Source organism: Protopterus annectens, chromosome 2.part2, assembly GCF_019279795.1.
Source record: "Protopterus annectens isolate FY-2018-M chromosome 2.part2, PAN1.0, whole genome shotgun sequence".
Lineage (NCBI taxonomy): Eukaryota > Metazoa > Chordata > Ceratodontiformes > Protopteridae > Protopterus > Protopterus annectens.
This window is the reverse complement of record NC_056730.1, coordinates 1,061,349,858-1,061,369,164: the sequence shown is the minus strand read 5'-3', so window position 1 is coordinate 1,061,369,164 and position 19,307 is coordinate 1,061,349,858. Positions and strand designations below refer to the sequence as shown.

Sequence of the window (19,307 nt, the reverse complement as noted above, 5' to 3'; positions counted from 1 at the left end):
TCTGTAATGACACAGCTTTGTTTTCTAAAAATGGGCAACTGCTTAGTAGGTTAGCTCCTAAAGTAGCTATGGATTGGAGGACGTTATCTCTTCCCTCCTCCATGTTTTTGTAAATATCTCCTGAGGAGGAGTACCAAAATATAACCTGTCCATGAGTGCAGTCAGAAAACTCGGTTTCACATAATCTGACATAGGTTGAATTCTAAGCCATGCATGCATTCATCACTGCTAGAGTGACTAGTACAGAAATCTACAGTGCTACAGCCATACAGAGTGCTTCCTTACTGTGCCTGCTGCCCAAGAAAGCCTTACCACCTTTCTTTCAAAAAATCATCATCAGTTTCATTGGCCATGTTTTCAAACCGCCTGAAAACATTCCCATGATAATGGAGCATATACACCACATATTATATAGTTCTGATGCCCAGGATGGCAGAGGTATAAACCTTTTTACTGAATCTAAATGTGGCACTCTTCTCCCTGTCACTTAGAAGAGGGTATCTAAACCAGTAACCAGCTTGGACCCCTGCAAAGCATCCAAAGAAATAAAAGGCATTCCAAAGGACTTTTATAAAACTCCTGGTCAATACACCTTAATAAAACAAGATTTTTAGCTGATGAATACCAGAATCTAATTAGGTGTTATCAAACATGTCTTCAAAAACATGTACCGCAACAATAGATGAATTGCTTATGGCTTGACTACTTCTATCTGCAAAAACTCAAAAGTATAATTTTTGTGCTGTTAACAGCTCCTTTACACCTCACCCTACTTAAATATTGGCCTTTATTAATCTCTAACAGAGATGTCCTTGTGGCACAGAAAAACCTGGAGTTGTCATCTTGTAGTGTAACCCATGTACAACTGTAAATGGAATTTCTTATAGGGAATGCTCCCTTCAGAGAAAGAACTGTTGACTTTTTCCCAGGATGGCCACTCTCAAAAAATACAAATGCTGCACCCCAAACAATACCATAATAAGCAAAAATGCAAGTGCTGAAATGGGAAATCATCATTCATTCCTTTTTTGCCACAAACATTCAGGAGAAGTTAAGACCACTCACCCTAGCTTTAAAAAAATTAATATGTTATCTCTTTGGCATAAAGGGATTAAAGTCCTGACAAATGACCCAGATGACCCAAGTCCCATAAGTAGGCATAGTGCTGGGTGACTGTGACCAGAGAAGAATATATGGCTAAGCTCTCTCAGCTCCCTCATGAAGGAAGAGCTACAAGCCCCTTGAATGTATGCTACATTCTGGCTCCACTGTGGAAATCAGAACAGAGACAATGGAGGTATTTACCCTGGGTGGCAAATCATTTCTAGGCTTATGTAACATGTGGAAGCAAGTAACATATGTGTAATGCTGACTTGCACACCCAACACCATAGGATCACCATGCATTTGTGGGGAAAATGCAGTGCTGAAGTAAAAATGTTAATACCCTGCATCTATGACAGCATTACTCCCAGCATACTCACTCCTTGCTCGTATGAGACAGAATACACCATATGGCTCTTGACCAGAGGGAATGAATGGGTTAACAGAGCAGCCAGCTGGAGGACTGAAGGTTAGAGGGGGACCAGAAACAAAAAGAAAGAGAAAGAAAAATAAGATGGCATGGGTTCTCCTTACAGTTAAACCTGTTGAATTCCTTGGGGGCGGTGCACCCTCATGCTTGGTACAGGTACAGCAAGCTCTTCTTGATGGCCAGAAGGTTGATGTCCATCTGTTGTTAAATCCAATCTACCTATGAAAATACTGCAGCAATAATCTGCAAGAACATCCTCTTCCATGTTTTTAACTGCTTACTCTGAAGTCTGCAGCACTGCAGATGTAATCCTCCTGAAACAGTCCGTTTTCACTTGTTGCAGAAAAATTCTGCTGAGAGCTGCTATACCTAAAACAAACCTATAGCTACAAATGCACCTCTCTGCTTTCTGCCTACTGAAAAACAATTTGGAATGAAATGCTGAAAATGATGCGCATGTTAATTTTCATTAAGACTAAAAGCTTAAAAAAATAATAAAAAAGTTGATTGAGCTGACCAAGCACAATAATGCTGTACTACAGTTAAGTGTGGTACAATAAAATGCATTAGGATGCAAAACAGTATTATATAATTTCTGCCAATAGGGTTGCTGCAGAAGTAAATCAAAGTCTGACTACTACACATGGAAAAGCCTTTACTTTATCTACAAATTACAATGAAACACAGAAACTATGCTAATTATCGAATTTACAGCGTACATTAGCTTGGTGTCTCATCTATAAATACTGGCCAGCATCACAGACAGACTGCCAGTCTGTGGTCTGTCAAAAACTACAACCACAACAGTTAACCATTAGTGGCAATGATAAAGATTTTTTTTGTATTTACTTGAAATGCAGTAACTTTCACTGTCAGTGTTACCTACGCATATTTAGCACTCTTAATTTCTACTATACATATTATCAGAAAATATAAAGGCTAAGCAGTTCTGCAAAATGTAATTCAAAGGGGAAGATGTAAATTCATAACATTCAGTTAAAGATTCTGTCAGAGTAAACTTACTAAATATGGAAACCCATGTAAGATTGCAAAGAAATGCCACTATTCCTCTCCTGAAGAAGTATCACACTATCCCCTAAAACACAGTGGGCACAGCAGTTACAGGATTACTCCAGAAGTGATTTTAGATTACTTTATATTCACAAACATTTCAGTTTATTTTTCATAGCAGAATGAAAGATTAATCCCAGACCAAGCTTGCTTAGCTCATGTCTACTAATAAACACCCCAGGACCCCCAGTAGTGAACACATCTGTGAAGGTAGCACAACGTGTTAAAACTTGAAGCTTTTTTTTCTTTCCCAAAACAAGTTTAAAGTTACAAGTCTGCCAGAGACCAACCTGCCATGTCATTATGCCAATTCCAAGTGCTGTAACAGTGTGAGTGAGCAGTAGTTGAACCCCTAGTGAACACTTGCTTGTTTTGCTGTTAATCTCACAGTAAGAAACGTACAACTGGAGCGACATAAGCCTGAAGTACATTTTAAAGCATTTAAAATACAAGTGAAAGGCTTTTACTGTCTACTTTACCCAAGAGATGCACTATAAGCCTCCATAATTGTAGTTGGATCCAGGACAACAGAGGGTCAAGCAAACAAGTGATAAAACCTAAAGAAACTGATTCATACAACAAATTATCAAATGTCCCACTTTACCTTACGGCTATGCTGGATGCAGAGGATTTGGGGATTTGCAGCAAAATAAGAAACCAGCTTACAATCAGTCAAAACATCATAAAACAAAATAAACCAAAATGATTTTTTTCAAATGAACAGAAACATATGGTCAACTTCAGACTGGTTTACAGTTCCCCTGATGTGAATCACTCCAATTTTATAATCACCAGCATCAATAAGAGTAGACAGAAAGCATCTCATCAGCTTACAATTACAGTGCAGAACTTGATCAAGTCACTTGGCTTCCCAGACTTTCAGGTTACTGTGAATTCAATCCTTGTGACAAATGTGGGCTTAGAAGCATGCAGTAAATATTAATGTTTACTGCTGTTTACATCTAAAACATTTAAATCATGCAGACAACGAGAAGACATAAGTTGATGCCTTTGAGACTCATCAGCCCATGTGGTTGACTTCACATGCAAAACGTTTACTGCAGTGCAGCAACAAACTGGCTGATCCTACCCTGGAAGAAGACCAACTTACCATTACGATGAGCATCTAAGTGTTGCTTGGCAGAACACGTCTCACCTTTTATGTCCCCAGGGACTTCCATGCCAAGTTTCTGATAGAATTCCCTCTGTTTTCTCATTTCCTCTGTTTAAAACAGCAATGCACATTAAAAATAAACAGTTACCACTCAGTATAACGTGTACAGAAACAGTAAGTGCTATTTATCATGATTTCCCTCTAAACTAATTAGTTTACCCTCACCTTAGTCAATGACAAAAATGTCCCAAAAGTTCTAAAAAAACAATTACGATGTACACAGTATGTATGCATAAAATGAAATGCTGCTGCCAATGCTGTAGATGTCTCAGACACTAGTAATTAATACTAAAGAAATATTTTCTCTATAAAGGTACTCCCAAACTAAAATTGTTTTAAAAACTTTGGGGTGTTCAGCAGGGCCAGTGCTCTGAAAATCTAAAGGATGTGACATTTTTTTCACTGACCACGTTGCCAGCACATCACAAAGTAGGAAAGTGCTTTTGATACACAGCAGAGAAGGGGCAGTCACTTCTAAACATGAAAACAGCCCTCAGGCAGCTCCATTCGCTTACTTGCCTGTATACCACACAGCCACGTATCCACTGCAGAACTATCATCATCACTGAGCAGATGATGTAGCCACCAATGGTCCATTTTCTCATGTCAGAGGCGGCACAAAAGAAAATGACTCTACCCTCGCTAGTGAAGGAGGCTGGGGTTACTGCACTTCTGGATTGTCGCTGGCTGGATAAGGCAAATACCTTAAGCCTATGTATGCGAAGCATACTCGATTACAGGGCATGGAACACAATTAAAAGTCAATAATCTACAATAACTATGGCCACTGATGGTGCTCATGTCATATTGTAACAAGCTGACAACATTAACAAGGTTAGAGTACAGGACTTTAGAGAGCCATGAAATTAAGACTATTGGGGGGGGGGGGGTAGATTGGTCCCAGGCTGCAACCCAAATTAAAATAAGACAAATTTTCCATCACCGAAACACTTAATCAAATAACACCACTAACAAGACATTCCTTCTTAACTAATCCAAGATTATGTTGCTGTACTAACAGACCATAAAATCTAGGTGTGATTTTTGTCCTTTTTTGAACCATGTTTACTCCTTGACTTCAAGTATTAAATAAACCACCCTTTCTCTTCCCTCCCCACTATTACTTCATCTCTCCTTATTGACCTGTAACTTAAACATGTGGCTCAACTTTTAAATCTGTTGTCATATGTCAGCTTTAACATGCCTGCTACCAATTTAGTGAACTGGCACTGACTGTTGCATTCAATGCTTACTGTATTTCTGGTGTGCAGACTGCAAATCCTAGAACTAAACTTTAAACAAGATATAGCAAATATATTAAAAGAAAAACATGACTTGACTATTACTAGATATTTTACTTTAATTACACATATTAGCATGCTAAATGCATCTCTTACCATTGTACAACACAAAAAAAAAATGTTTACATGAATCTCAAAAATCTTCTCACCTGCAACTATGAAATGAGTCTATCCATATAAAAGCAAAAACAGTACAGAATTGACCATAACCATCATTGTCCTACTTAACTGCTGCAGTATTCCAAACAGATGGGTTTTCACCACTGACATCCAGCTGGTGTACCACAGCCTAAAATCTTCCATAAGCCATACATCCTATCTAGGACCTCAGCCTGTGAGCATAGGGGTACATAAGCGGATCTTTGCATGTAAATCCAGACTATCTATAAGCTAGCAGCCTGAAGAGAAAAGTGAAAACAGCAACACAAAAGAAAATGGAAAGGTTTTTTTTTTCCTCCAAAGGGAACTTATCTGCCCCAGCAAAGGAAAGTACAGTTGTGTACACTTACCATAAATGTAGATGTTCGACTGTATTCACTGTTGCAGTCATTACAATTGGGTTATCCTGCTGGCAGGCTACCCTCAGTCGGCCTGAATTCCAAAGTCTAGGTCCGGCGTCAGTTACTGTCGCCTCTTCCCTGACGTCAGTGCGCCAGGGGTATAAAAGATGCAGCCGGCGCCATTTTCTTCAGTTTTTCTTGCCCCAGATGTCAGATTCCCCCAAAAGGGTAGGCTAAAAATATGTCAATAAAAAATGCATGCACCAAAGTATACATTTTGCCTTCATCTACAAGCAAATACACCACATAGGTTGTATAGAATAGAGAAGTACAGATAAGTTCCAGCAAAAAAATGGGGGATGGCGGGTGGGTAACCTGGACTGCAACTGTGAATACACTTGAACATTTGCATTTATGGTAAGTGTACACAACTGTACTACGTTCTTCATGTTTCACTATTGCAGTAATTACAATTGGGTTGAATCCCAAAGCTAAGGTTGGGAGGCTGGAGCTAAATAGCATTAGGAGCGGCTATTAGGCCCTGCAGAACTGCAGTGGCACAGCCTGCCTTGGATTTAGAGTAGAGTGGTAAGTGATAGTGCTTTGTGAAGGTGTGCACTGAACTCCAAGTAGCAGCCTCTGAAATATCTTTGGTTGGTACTCCCCTGAGGAAGGCTACTGAAGTGGCTGCTGCTCTGGTTGAATGTGGCCTAATGCCTTTAGGTACTGGCTTGCCATGTTGTGAATAGCAGAAACGAATGCAGTGGCCTATCCACTTTGAAATAGTCTGCTTTGAGACAGCCTTTCCTTGTGATCCTGCAGCATTATGCCACTAATAATTTCTCTGTCTTTCTGAAAGCTTTGGTTCTGTTCAAATAGAAGCATAGCTGTCTGTGTATGTCCAAAGAATGCAGAATTCTCTCCCCTTTATTCTGTGGATTTGGATAAAAGATAGGCAGATGAATAATTTGGTTAAGTGCCACATTGGACACTACCTTAGGCATAAATGTCGGGTTTGTCCTCAGAGAAACCCTGTCTGGATAAAAAATCATAAAAGGTTCCACAGCCATGAGTGCCTGTAGCTCTGAGACTCGTCTTGCAGAAATTATTGCTAGGAGCAGAGCTGCTTTCCAAGATAAAAACTTTTATATCAGCTGTAGGGGATGGCTCAAAAGGAGGCAGGGTGAGTTTTTCCAAGACATAATTGAGGTCCCATGCAGGTATTTGTGATCTCCTTGGAGGCCTTAAATTTTTGGCCCCTCTGAGGTACCGCCTTAATAAAGGATGAGAAAAGATTGGTGGCTCTGTATTGTAATGAGCCGAAATGGCAGAGGCATGAATTTTTATAGATGAAAAGGATAGGCCTTTGTCCAGCATCTCAGTCAAGTATTGCAAAATCTGAGGAATATTTGGTACAGCTGTGTCAATTCCTTGTGCCTGGTTCCAAGCACAGAATCTCTTCCATTTTCCAGCATAGGATTTTCTACTACTAGGCCTCCTGGCCTCCAAAATGACATCCATCGTTTAGTGAGAGGTGTGTTTTGTATGACTACATTATCCACCATGCTGCCAGATTTAAGGTCTTGAGTTGGCTGTGCAGGATCGGATTGTTCTGCTGGGACAGTAGATGAGGCACTTGAGGTAAGGTCCAGGCTGGGCATTGAGACATGTTCCTTAGGATTGGATACCAGTACTGGAGTGGCCAGTCTGGGGCAATCAGTATCATTTTTGGCTTCTCCTGTCTGACCTTTAGGAGTACCTTGGGGAGGAGAGGCAGAGGAGGAAAGGCATACACTGTTAAGTTTTTCCAGCTGCAAGATAGGGCATCCACTTTCCATGCTTGTCTGTGATAAGTCCTTGTGCAGAATCTCTTTAGTTGGCAGTTGTGAGGTGAGGCAAATAGATCTATGTCCGAACATCCCCATTTCCTTGTTACCATGCTGAAGACTTGTGGATCCAATTTCCACTCGTGGAGATCCATGAGGTTTCTGCTTAGTTCGTCTGCCAGAGAATTTACCTTTCCTGGCAGGAATTGTGCCTGTAGATGTACTTGGTAAGTCAATGCTGTGTCCCACAAAGTCATGGCCAGTCTGCAAAGGGGGTAAGAATGAGTGCCTCCCTGCTTGTTTATATACCACATGACCGTGGTTATTGTCTGTCTTTATCAGTAGTCGTCCCGGATGAAGTAGGTCCTTGAAGGCTGTCAGGGCATTTTGAACAGCTAGCATCTCTTTTTGATTGATATGTAGATGCATTTGGTTTGCGGACCATGTGCCTTGAATACATCTTCCTGCCAGGTGGGCTCCCCAGGCATAATCCGATGCATCCATTGTTAATGTCTGTGTGGCTGGGGGTAGAGTGAATGGCTGTCCCTTGTTCTGGTGACAGGCCTTCGCTCACCATCGAAATTCCTGTTGCAGGCAGGGAATGAGAGTAACTATTGTTTCCAGGCTGTGGCAATGTTGAGTCCAAACACTTTTTCGGTACCATTGAAGTTTAACAAAACAAAACCGGAACAAGTGAATGACTGTGGACCAGTTTTCAAAAGTTGTTGTAAAAAAAGTAGTGTTCACAATGAATGACTGTGGCAGTACATTCAAAAAGAGTTGATTTCAAAAAATAAAGCAATACTAAAAATAGTAAAAAAAGAACAAAAAGTCCAAAAGACAAAACCAAGACCTATAAGAATATTAAACCCCACCACAAAACTCCAAAAAACAAACACATGACAAACCACGAACACCAAAGCTTGCAATTAGCTTTTCACATTTTATCAATAATAATTGCATATAAAATAAATATATTAACTAATTGATTAAAAAATTAAAATATTAATTTGGCAAATAAAATGAAACAAAAATAAACAATAATAAAGTCATAGTGTCAAAAAAATTTATTAAGCATTCTTTTAAACTTGACAAAATGTAATGTCTTAAAATGTTAATCAAAACAAAAGTAAATGTAAATTAAAGTTAAAGTTAGTTTTTCTAATTTGGTTTCCTATTTAAAAATTTTGTTGATTGTTAAAAAAATTTATAATAAATAAATTAATATGAGTAAATAAAATAATAAAAATAATAATAAATAATAATAATAATAATAATAATAATAATAATAAATAATAAAAATCTAAAAGTTTTTAAAGTTAAAAAAATTTTATATATGCATATAAAAAAAGAATTTATTTTTAATAAATATTTATAATTTATATTACACTAACAATTTATTAAATATTTAATTTTATTACTAAATATTATTGTTTATGCAAAAAATCAAAAATTAATGTATGAATAAGTCTTTGTATTTTTTTTTCAAAAAATTAAATATGAATGTTAAATATGATTAAGATAAAGCAATATAATAATTATTTCACATGAGGAAAATAAACTAAAAATAATAAATAATTTATTTCATACCTCATTTCCTATATTTTATTATTGCTAATTTCCCAGGTTCACTCCTTAGTTTCCAAATAGTTCTAGTTTATCTCCCCTGGGGTCATTGGTAACTTGTTCTAAGTTTCCAGTCCCCTCTGGGTATTGTCTTTGGTAGAATATAAATTTAAATTTTAAATTCATGTTGTCATGTGTAAGAGTGTTTGAAAGAAGTATTCTTTTTTTCTTTTTCTTATTATTTTCGTAGTATTCCGGATATTTATTTTTTAAGTGTTTCTAGTAGTTTTTAAAACATAAAACCAAAATAAAAATACATGTGTATTTAATAGACTATACCATTGTATTACAATTGTGGTGCCCCAGTGCTCTCAAGGTCTTTTTCAGCATTGGATAAAAACTTTTTTTGTCATTTAATACCATCTGCAAGGTCCCATTCTTCCCATGGGAAGCTATTCCATTTTTCCTATTCCTTGTCAGGTGTTGTTAATATTCCTTGTGCTGAATTCTGTTCTTTTTTTTAAAAAAATAGTTTTTATTAATGGGATAATTAATTTTTAATGTCTTCTTTTTTAATGTCTTCTTGATGTAAGCATAGGCCAAAAGCATAAATGTGTATGCTTTAATAAATGCTGCATCTTGAGTGTATGTGCTGAATATTTGTACTGTTGTGTCATTAATAGTTGTAATTTTTATTTAGAAACAAAAGGGAACTTAGAATCTCTTTTTTGGATCTTAGAATCTCTTTTCTTCTTTCTATTATCTCTGTAGGGGTATATATTAGCTCATAGCATAAAGCATCTAGTATAGAGTCCGGTTAGGTCAGAAAAGCTTCCCAGGAAAAAGCTTTCTCGCATGCTCTGACTGACGAACTCCTTATAATTCCCTTTTAATTCCCTTTTTGAAAAAAGGGTGTATAAAATGTGTTGGAAAATAAAGGTTTCCTATAATAAACAGTAAACAAAAAATGTTCTCCTCAAATCCCTCTACTTATATACATATCCAAATAATGAAGAGTTGGTACTGAGAGCATAAGTAAATGACAAAAAGTTAGTTGTTGTATTAATGTATAAAAAATTAAAAAGCATTCTTTAGGTCCCTGCCACACACAATAAACATCAAATAAATCTTCAAAAAAAGAATGTACTAAAAGAATTAGATGTTATGTATGTAGTTTTGCTCCCATTTGTGTAAAACAATGTTTGTGTAGGATGAAGCACAAAGGGAAAGCACCATGGCTACCCCCCTTCCCTTCTTTGCCTGAAATATTCTCCATTGTAGAATATATAGTTTGAAATTTAATTTCTATAAATTTGTCAGTTAAGTAGTTTAATCTGTTACTTAACCCACTAAATTTGTTAAGATGTCAGAGAACCAATCTATTCCTATGTCATAAGGTATGCTTGGAAAAAGTTCTATTACATCAATAGTGATCATCAAAACATCCTTATTCCTCATGCAGTCTTGCATATGGAATTAGTAGAATGCAGGATGCCATGAACCCCCAAAGCCTGCAGAATTTTTCTTGCAGATAACTGGGCCTTTGTTGCCAACAGTTTGAAATAGTCAGTTGCCTTTGTTTGTCTGGCGTGAGATAAGCCATCTGGGCAGTTGTATTTAAGCTTGCACCCAGGAATATTATCTCTTGAGAGGGTACTAGTTTTGATTTCTGATCATTCATAGTGTACCCTAGGCATAGTAGTAATCTCTTTACAAACGCCAGATGCTGTAGTAGAATGTCCTTATTCTCTGCTTGAATGAGGCAGTCGTCCAAGTAAGGATATGTATTTGTAATTCCTCTTTGTCTGCAGAATGCAATTACTGGTGCCTGGCACTCTGTGAAGACCCTGGGCGCAGTAAATAAGCCAAAGGGCAGTGCAGAGAATTGGTAGTGCATTGAGCCAGCTTTGAATCTGAGGTATCTTCTGCATGTTTGTCTGATTGGGACATGCAGGTATGCCTCTTTTAGATCTAAAGCCACAAGCCAAGCCTTCTTGCCCACCATGGGCAGAAGCTGCTGTAGAGTCAACATTTGGAATTTTGGAATATCCAGATATGTGTTTAGAATAGATAGGTCCAGCATTGGTCTCCAGGCTTTGTCCTTTCTGGGTACCAAGAACAGTCTTGAATAGAATCCTTGTCTGTGCTCTTGCTCTGGTACTTGTTGAATGGCCCTCATGTCCATGAGGGATGAGACTTGTTTTTGTGCCTCTGCCCATTGATGTTTTGGCAGGTCTGGCCAACTGTTTGCCCTTGGCAAGGTATGGAAGTGAAACTTGTAGCCCTGCGACACTATGTTTAAGACCCATTTGCCCTGGGTTATGTGCCAATTTTGAGAAAAAAGTCCTAGTTTTCCCCCTAAAGGTGCTGCAAGAAGATAAGTACTTGGCGCAGGCAGGGGGGGGGGAAGTCATTGGGACTGTTTCCTGTATGGCTGTGATTTGTCTTCTCCAGTTTTGGAGGTAGAAGCACCCCATTGTTTAGACCTGTACGAACCTTGGGGCTGGGATCTGCCTCTAGGGTGTTTGTATCTGCCCCTTTGTGACCTGTCTGACACTGGAAAGGAGGCCAGTGTCTGCTAAATCTTGGTGGCTGTACCTGTAAGAAATCCTTGACTGTTTGCATAGATTTAGCTTTGTCCTCCATTTTCTTTAACACCTTCTGCTTTAACACCAAACAAAGCATCATACTGTAATGGAGCATCTAATAATTTTGCCTTAACATAATCAGGTAGATTTTGTTCCTTTAACCAAGCATGCCTCCTAATGACAGAACCCATAACTGCGGCCCTGCAGGAGGCCTCCAGAGAATCAAAACCACATTGCAAAGTATGCTTTCAAACTTGTTCAGTTGCATGCAATAAATCCTGCATTTCTTTGTTTTCTGCACATTCAGAATTTATCAACATTTTCTGTTTAAGCAGTGACATAATATACTGCTGATATTTGAGCATATGAAACTGACAATTTAAAGCCCTTATAGCCAAGGTAGCAGAAGTGTAAATCGTTTTTCCCCATCTATCCAGTGCCATAGAATCCCTGTCAGAGGGAGTAGGATTTTTTTGCAGTGGAAGCCTTGACCCCTTTGGGACCATGAGAGATGGTTTCTGGGTCAGCAGCAGGGTTTTTGAAAAGGAATTTATGAAAGTCAGGAACCCTGTAGTACCTGTCCGGCTTAACAGGAGCTGGAGGTAAGGAGTCAGGGGTCAGACTGGACTCTGAAAATACATCATCTACAATGTCTAACACAGGTGGAATAGCTAGGGGCCTGTGTTGTGGTAGTAAAAGGAAGTCTCTGAGCTTTTTCTTAGATTCTGAATAATCTTGGCTCTCCCAGTGAAAATGCTCCCTCATGGTATGTAAAGTTTCCCCAAAAGAATAATCCTCATGAGGAGAGACTGAAGGAATAGATTTCTTCAGCATCAGAATCCTAATAGGGAGGAACAGAGTATTCCCGATCAGAAGAGGAATCAGATGAAATGGAAACCTGATCTGAAGATTCATATTCTGTCTCTTGCCTAAATAGTGAAATGCAAAATCGTACCGACACTTAATAGTGCGTTGGTTAAATCTAGACAAAACCGACAACTAGCAACGTCGTGGTCAGGGCTTAGGCAAGGACTACAGTAAGAATGAAAGGCCTTATGAGGTATTTGCTTCCCACAAGAAATACAATTATTAACTTTTTCTGACATCGGTCTGGAGCAAAAAAAAAGTTCCCCCAAAGGGGTACTTAGCTTTTAGTGAAGACTTCGGATCTGAAAATTGAACACAAAAATATCAGGAGTCGGCCGACCGGCACTTGCGAACTGCTTTTTCTTCGAGCACCGCGCGGCAAGAAAGACTGAAGAAAATGGTGTCGGCTAAATCTTTTATACCCCTGGCGCACTGACGTCAGGGAAGAGGAGACAGCAACCAACACTAGACCTAGACTTTGAAATTCAGGCCGACTGAGGGTAGCTTGCCAGCAGGATAACCCAATTGTAATGACTGCAACAGTGAAACACGAAGAACATCCTTCCTATCCACTAGAAAGACAAGGTATCTGCTCCTGCAAGCCTGTGGGCAAGGTATCCTTGTGCAAAAGAGAGGAAGTTTTTGTTGTTTTTTTGAGGCAAATAAGTTTATCTGTAGTGTACTTTCTTTGTGGACTATGTCAAGGAAGACCTCTTTGTTGTGCATTAATTCTTGGCAGTTTTCCATTGACCTGTTGAGGGAGTCTGCCAGGACATTGTCCTGGGAGGGAATGCATACTGCTTGGAGGAAAATGTTTGCCTTGATAGCCAGATCAAAATCTGTCTGAGCCAATCTACACAGTTATGATACTGTTCCTCCTTGCTTATGTACCACATGACCGCTGCGTTGTCTGAATGCCTTTAGAGGTTCTGATTTCCAGAGATGGGTGAAAACCTGTAGGGTGTGAAAGAGAGCTCATATCTCCTTCAAGTTGATGCATTCTGTCTTGAGATTGGATTGTTAGTAGCCCTGGACCTTGTGAGTTCCTATGCATGCCCTCCAAGCTTCACTGGGGAAGTCTGCACCTTAAAGGACAGCCCTAAGTTGAGGTTCACTTGTGACACCCACCAAAGGATCTTCCTTTTCAGACAAGACACAAGGAGAATCTGTGTGTTCAGGAGATGAGAGTGCTGAGACAATACATTTTTCATGCACCACTTTATCTTTCTAATTTGCAGCTTTGCTAGGGTAGCATGGGAATGGTCACTGCCATGAAGCTTAGTGCTCCGAGAATCTCCCCTGCTCGGCAGACTTTGGGAGGTAAGAGAGAGATTGGAAGCAGGCTGTAAGGCTCTACACCTTCTCCTGTGGCAAAGCGGCTTATATGCATTTTTGATGTCTACTATGCAACCCAAGAACACTAGGTCTTGAGTGGGCTAGAGAGACGATTTTATTAAATTAACAGTGAACCCCAGTCGCAGGAGGGCAAGAGTGAACTTGAGATGCAGTAATAAGAGTCTGAGGCAATGATGCTTGAATCAGCAAATCATCTATAGTTATGGAATACTTCTATTCCCTTTATCCTGAAAAAAGCCTACTACTAGAGCCAGGCACTTTGTGATAACTCAGGGCAGTAGAAGACCTGAAGGGAAAGCATAAAACTGAAAATATAATGAGCCAATAGAAAACCTCAGAAATTTCCTGCTTGACAGGCATATGGGAATATGCAGTATGAATCTTTCAGGTTGAAAGGAAGGTCTGGGGAAGGATAAATAGAAATGGGAAGGGTCTGAAGAGAGAGCATTCTGAATGTGCATACCCTGAAGAAGGTGTTGAGCTGGGAATGATCCAGTATGAGTCTCTACTGTCATCCTTTCCTTAGAACCAGGAACAGCCTGGAGTAGAACCACTTCCTGCAAACCAAGGGGGAAATGTATTCTACTGCATCATGGGAGAATAAGCCCTGGAGGATGAGTGGAAAAAGGTATAACTGGTCATATGGAGTAAGAGGAGGAGTAATACCTTTGAAAGGAGGGAGTTCCAGGACATCCTGTATCCTCTTTTGATAATGGTAAGCACTCACTTGTTAACTGTGATCATTCCTCAATTTGTAATAGACAAGAGCCTTCCAGAAAGAGGAAAGAGGGTGGGTGGGTGTGGAATCAGTCACAGTGATTTATCTGTGAAGGGAAGCCTCCCAGATTTAAGTCCCTTTCAGGTTTGTCCTGGAATCTTTTCCTACGAGTTTTCTTGTGTTCCAGAGAAGGCCTATGCTCTCTTCAGACAAACGAGGTGGACTTAGCAGGGTACATTCTCTGGCACCTGGGCACAGAGGTGAGCAAAATTTGTCTGCAGTCCTTCATAATCTCCCTTACTGTTGCATGGTCTGGAACAAGCTTGCTGCTTGTGGTCCAAACAAAAGATCCCTGTCTAGAAGAGAATCTAGGAGTTAAATCTTCAGGGAGATGCTGAGTGCATAGCCATGCATATCTCCTAATACGTGAGCCCGTAGCAGCTGCTTTGGAGGCGACCTCAACAGCATCATACCTACATTAAATGCTATGCCTAGCCATCTGGATTGGTTGGGCCACCAGAGACGTAACTTGTTTTGAATCGGACTCTTCCATATAAATAACACACCTATTCAGGTGGCCAAGGATAGACAAAAGGTATTTAGTCATGAAAGTCTGATAATTTCCCTGAAGACCAAGGTAGAGGAAGAATGGGGCCTTTTTTCTCCACACTTAAATATATAGACCCAACTGATATTGCCAACATCCTGGCAGATAGGCTCAGTGCTAACTTTACCCCCCTCTCATCCCCTAAAGAGCCCATCTCTATACTGGAAGAATGCAAAGTTCTTGTAATCACGGCTGCACAGGTAAAAACCACACTCTCCAAAGCCAAGAACACAGCATCCATGGGACCAGACAACATCCTAGGCTGCATTCTACATGAACTACAGAATGAACTGGCACCCCACCTAAGTACCATGTTCAATCATAGCCTCACCTCATGCTATGTGCCTGCAGAATGGCGCACAGCAATGATTATCCCACTCCATAAGGGGGAGCCACCACGGACCCCGGGAACTACCGCCCCATTAGCCTGACGAGCCTGGTCTGCAAGGCTATGGAATGTATCATCATGAAACTCATAAACAAAAGACATTGGTAATCTCCAAACTCTGGACCCCACCCAGTTCAGGTTTGTAAAAGGCAGATCATGTCTCCTAAACCTGATGGACTTCTTTGAAGCAGTCACCAAAGCCGTAGACAAGGGTAAGGTGGTTCACACAGCCTATCTAGATCTCGCCAAGGCTTTCGACACCACCCCCACTCTGGAATTACAGATAAACTCACTAAATTAGGTATAAATCCCTAGGTCACAAGATGGGTTGCCAACTAGCTCACTGACAGAACCCATACTGTGAAAGTAGCACACTCCAAATCCGACTTCAGACGAGTGACAAGTGGAGTACCACAGGGTTCAAGTCCTGGGTCCTCTCCTGTTTGGTATCTACTTCTCTGAAGTACAGGCTAACACAGAAGGTCTTTGGCTAACGAAGTTCGCAGATGACTGCAAACTAAGAGCCATAATCAAAACTCCTAACGATGTGGACATCCTACAAAAGGGCCTCACTGAGACAGATGCCTGGTGTCAAAGCCATGGCCTCAAGCTCAATGCCAAAAAGTGCATCGTCATCCCCTTTGGTAAAAACTCTGTATCCATGAACTACAACACAGGCAGTAGTATACTTAACAACAAAAGTGTGATGAGACCTTGGGTCACAGGTGGACAGTAGTCTCTCCTTTGATAATCACATTGCGCAGTAGTCAGGAAATCCTTCTACATGGCACACCTCATCACAAAAGGTTTCTCATCCAGAAAAAAAAAAGAGGTCATTGTTTCGCTCTACTCATCACTCATTAGACCAGTTATAGAGTACAACGCCCCTTTTGGTATGTACCTCACAAGACATCTACAACAACTGGAAACGCCGCAGAAATACCTCCCAAAGAGGATTACTGGCCTGAAACAGATGCCCTATGCTGACCGTCTCAAAAAACTCTAGCTTTACTCCGTCGCATATCGCCTACTCAGAGGTGATCTCTGCCTATCATACAAAGCTATGTCAAACCCAGAACTGTTGGGCATGCTCCACGTAAAGAAATCCCAATCCCTCCGAGCTACACGCTCTAGGGACCTAAACCTTGTCACCACAATAAACATAACATGCCGGAGGGATAGATTCCTGTCCCAGAGACTTCCCATACTCTGGAATAAACTACCTATCTATATCAAACAAAGCTCCTCATTAGCACTCTTCAAAAAAAATCTTGATGATTGGATGGGAAATAGGAAATTCACCCCGGGGATCACCTCTGTGGCTCTGCTTGACAGTGGCACAGGAAAATAATTTTCTTAGGTAGCAAAAGCCAGGGTACCTTTTTGGCTAGGCTTGTATAGGCCCCAGGGCCGATAGCCTAGTACCTACCTATGAACTTGTCCATGGCCTACTGTCCTTATCTGAGGGAAAGGCATAAGCAGAAGGCAGAAAGCTTAGATAGCTTATCTGAACCTAAAAACAGCTGAAGAATCAGCAACTGGGTTCTTGAAAAGAAACTTAAGTTCATCTAGAACTTTACACAAGCTATCAGACCTCTTATGGGTTTGGAGGTTGAGAGTCAGGAGCAGAGGATATAGATGTGAAAGCATTAAGGAAGGCCTCCTGGACTGGAGGGACAGGGGTAGGAGCCAAGGTACTAACTTCTAAAATATCAAAGCATCTTTTCTGAATGTCAAATACTTGTTTATAATCTCACTCAATATGTTTCATTATATTCTTAATAGTTTCCCCAAAAGATGCCTGTTCCACATGGGAATCAGGGGAGAGGGCATCATCATCTGAGGGCACTTGTGGATTTGAGATGAGTCTGCCAAGAACAATCATCCAAATCTGAAGCCCCATTCCCTGTGGAAGACATCACAGTAATCTTCTGATGAGTGGGCAGAGCAGCAGAGAGAGGCTTGAGATCCACAATGGCCGTGAATAGGCCCCAAGAAAAGTCCATTCACTCCTTCTCCTTATGGGGAGGGAACATGCTTAGTTTTTTGTGCTTTCTTTTTAGAGGTGACATCTACCTGGACCAAATGTGAAGGCTCCAACCCTGATGTACTTCTATAAGAGAGCACAGTATCTCTTCCCTTACTAAAATCTGAGGGATACCTTCCGGACATTCCGAGATAATGACATGTGGTTTCCTCCTCCTCCATCGTAGCAGCAGTCACTTCAGATGTGCAGTTCTCACTGCCGTACTGGTGGTGACATCCAAATCTAACTGGGAAGACAACTTCAGGTGTAGGCCTCAAGCTTTTTCTTCTGAACAAATGGTATGTCAAGTGTGGATGGGCTATTCCATCTTATCTTGGTTTTAATCACATAAGCCATTCAGGCTCTAAGAAAATGTGCAACAAGAAATGAGACTATAAAGTCTTGGGTATGAAGGACAGTCAGTTAGAACAAGATTTGTAATCATGCTCTGTGCCTCAACAGAAAAGACAATGAGAATGGAGGACTTTGTAGGAGATCTGCATACGACATTCACATTTCCCCCTCCTAGCTGACATGTAACAGAATCAAAACCCAACAGGGTAAACAAGAAAAAGGAAGGTTTCCCCAGTACAGCACTTATCTGAATCCCTGAAAGCTTATGGTACGACCACACAAACATCAGACCAATGGGTGCAAGACCTGCATTCTGGCTAGCAGCAAAACAGTCTGGGGATTTGCACTCATATGTCCACTTACGTACTCCTACTCTCATGGTCTGAGGTCAAATGTCAGACGTATGGCTCATGGAAGGTTTTAGGCTTTGGTACTCCAGCCGGATGTCAATAGCAAATACCCATCTGTTTGAAATACTGTCAGTCAGGACATCAAAGCTGCCTGGACTCACATGCAAGATCCAACAGATATTTTCTTACGACATTGGTTAATAAGTACTCCCTCTTCATGATGGGCCATAAGTGGTTAATTCCTCAATTAAAATCCAGTATTTTTTTCAACAAAATCTCATGTTCATGAATATTTGCATGCCCATTTGATGAGCAACATGACAATTAGCCAACTACATATGCACACTCATCCCTACATCCCGTCAGTTCCTCACATTTACCACCAGCAAGCACTATCCAACAAAATCTCACAGATTTACCAATATATTACAAACATATGTACATACGTATATGTACGTGTGCATGTGTGTGTGTGTGTGTGTGTGTGTGTGTGTGTGTATATATATATATATATATATATATATATATATATATATATATATATATATATATATATATATATATATATATATATATACACATACACATACATACACACACGTGTGTATGGCACTTGTCATATATTCACATAACTGAGATTAAGACAGTCAACAAAAAATGGTCGACTGAAAACAAAGTTCTTATTTGCGGGGAAGGCACGCTCTCCTGCATCCCCCCACAAACCCCCTGCTAATTATATCCACCAACTCAGTGATCATTCTACAGTGGAGAAAGGGGAAACTCCCCAATCCTCCTGTGTTCGTAATCTTGCACCGAAAAAAAGCTAGCAATGTGCTGGCTTTTTTCTATGCAATGATCGCACCATTCAAACACCTCAGAGACGCTCAACTTCACGAGCAACAGCATCGGGTGAAAGACCTGTTCATTTGCACGGAACAGTTGGAGGGATTCTAGATCCATCAATGAAGGACATCACAAAGATCAATGGATAAAGTAAGAATGCATCTCATATCTAATACCAAAGGGCCTCATTAGTGGGTTCCAATTTGGAATGAAACCCAAACAGTACAAGAAAGTGGAAG

At 40.2% G+C, this 19,307-nt stretch overlaps 1 protein-coding gene across 1 annotated transcript in view; it reads right to left on the bottom strand.

The window, feature by feature from the left end:
- The window catches only part of PCGF3 (polycomb group ring finger 3), a 664,227-nt gene that overhangs the window by 260,296 nt on the left and 384,624 nt on the right, over window positions 1-19,307 (bottom strand). Inside the window, exon 4 of the mRNA XM_044064482.1 lies at window positions 3,716-3,826. Coding sequence (XP_043920417.1) covers window positions 3,716-3,826 — 111 coding nt within the window. The remainder of the gene's footprint in view (window positions 1-3,715; window positions 3,827-19,307) is intronic.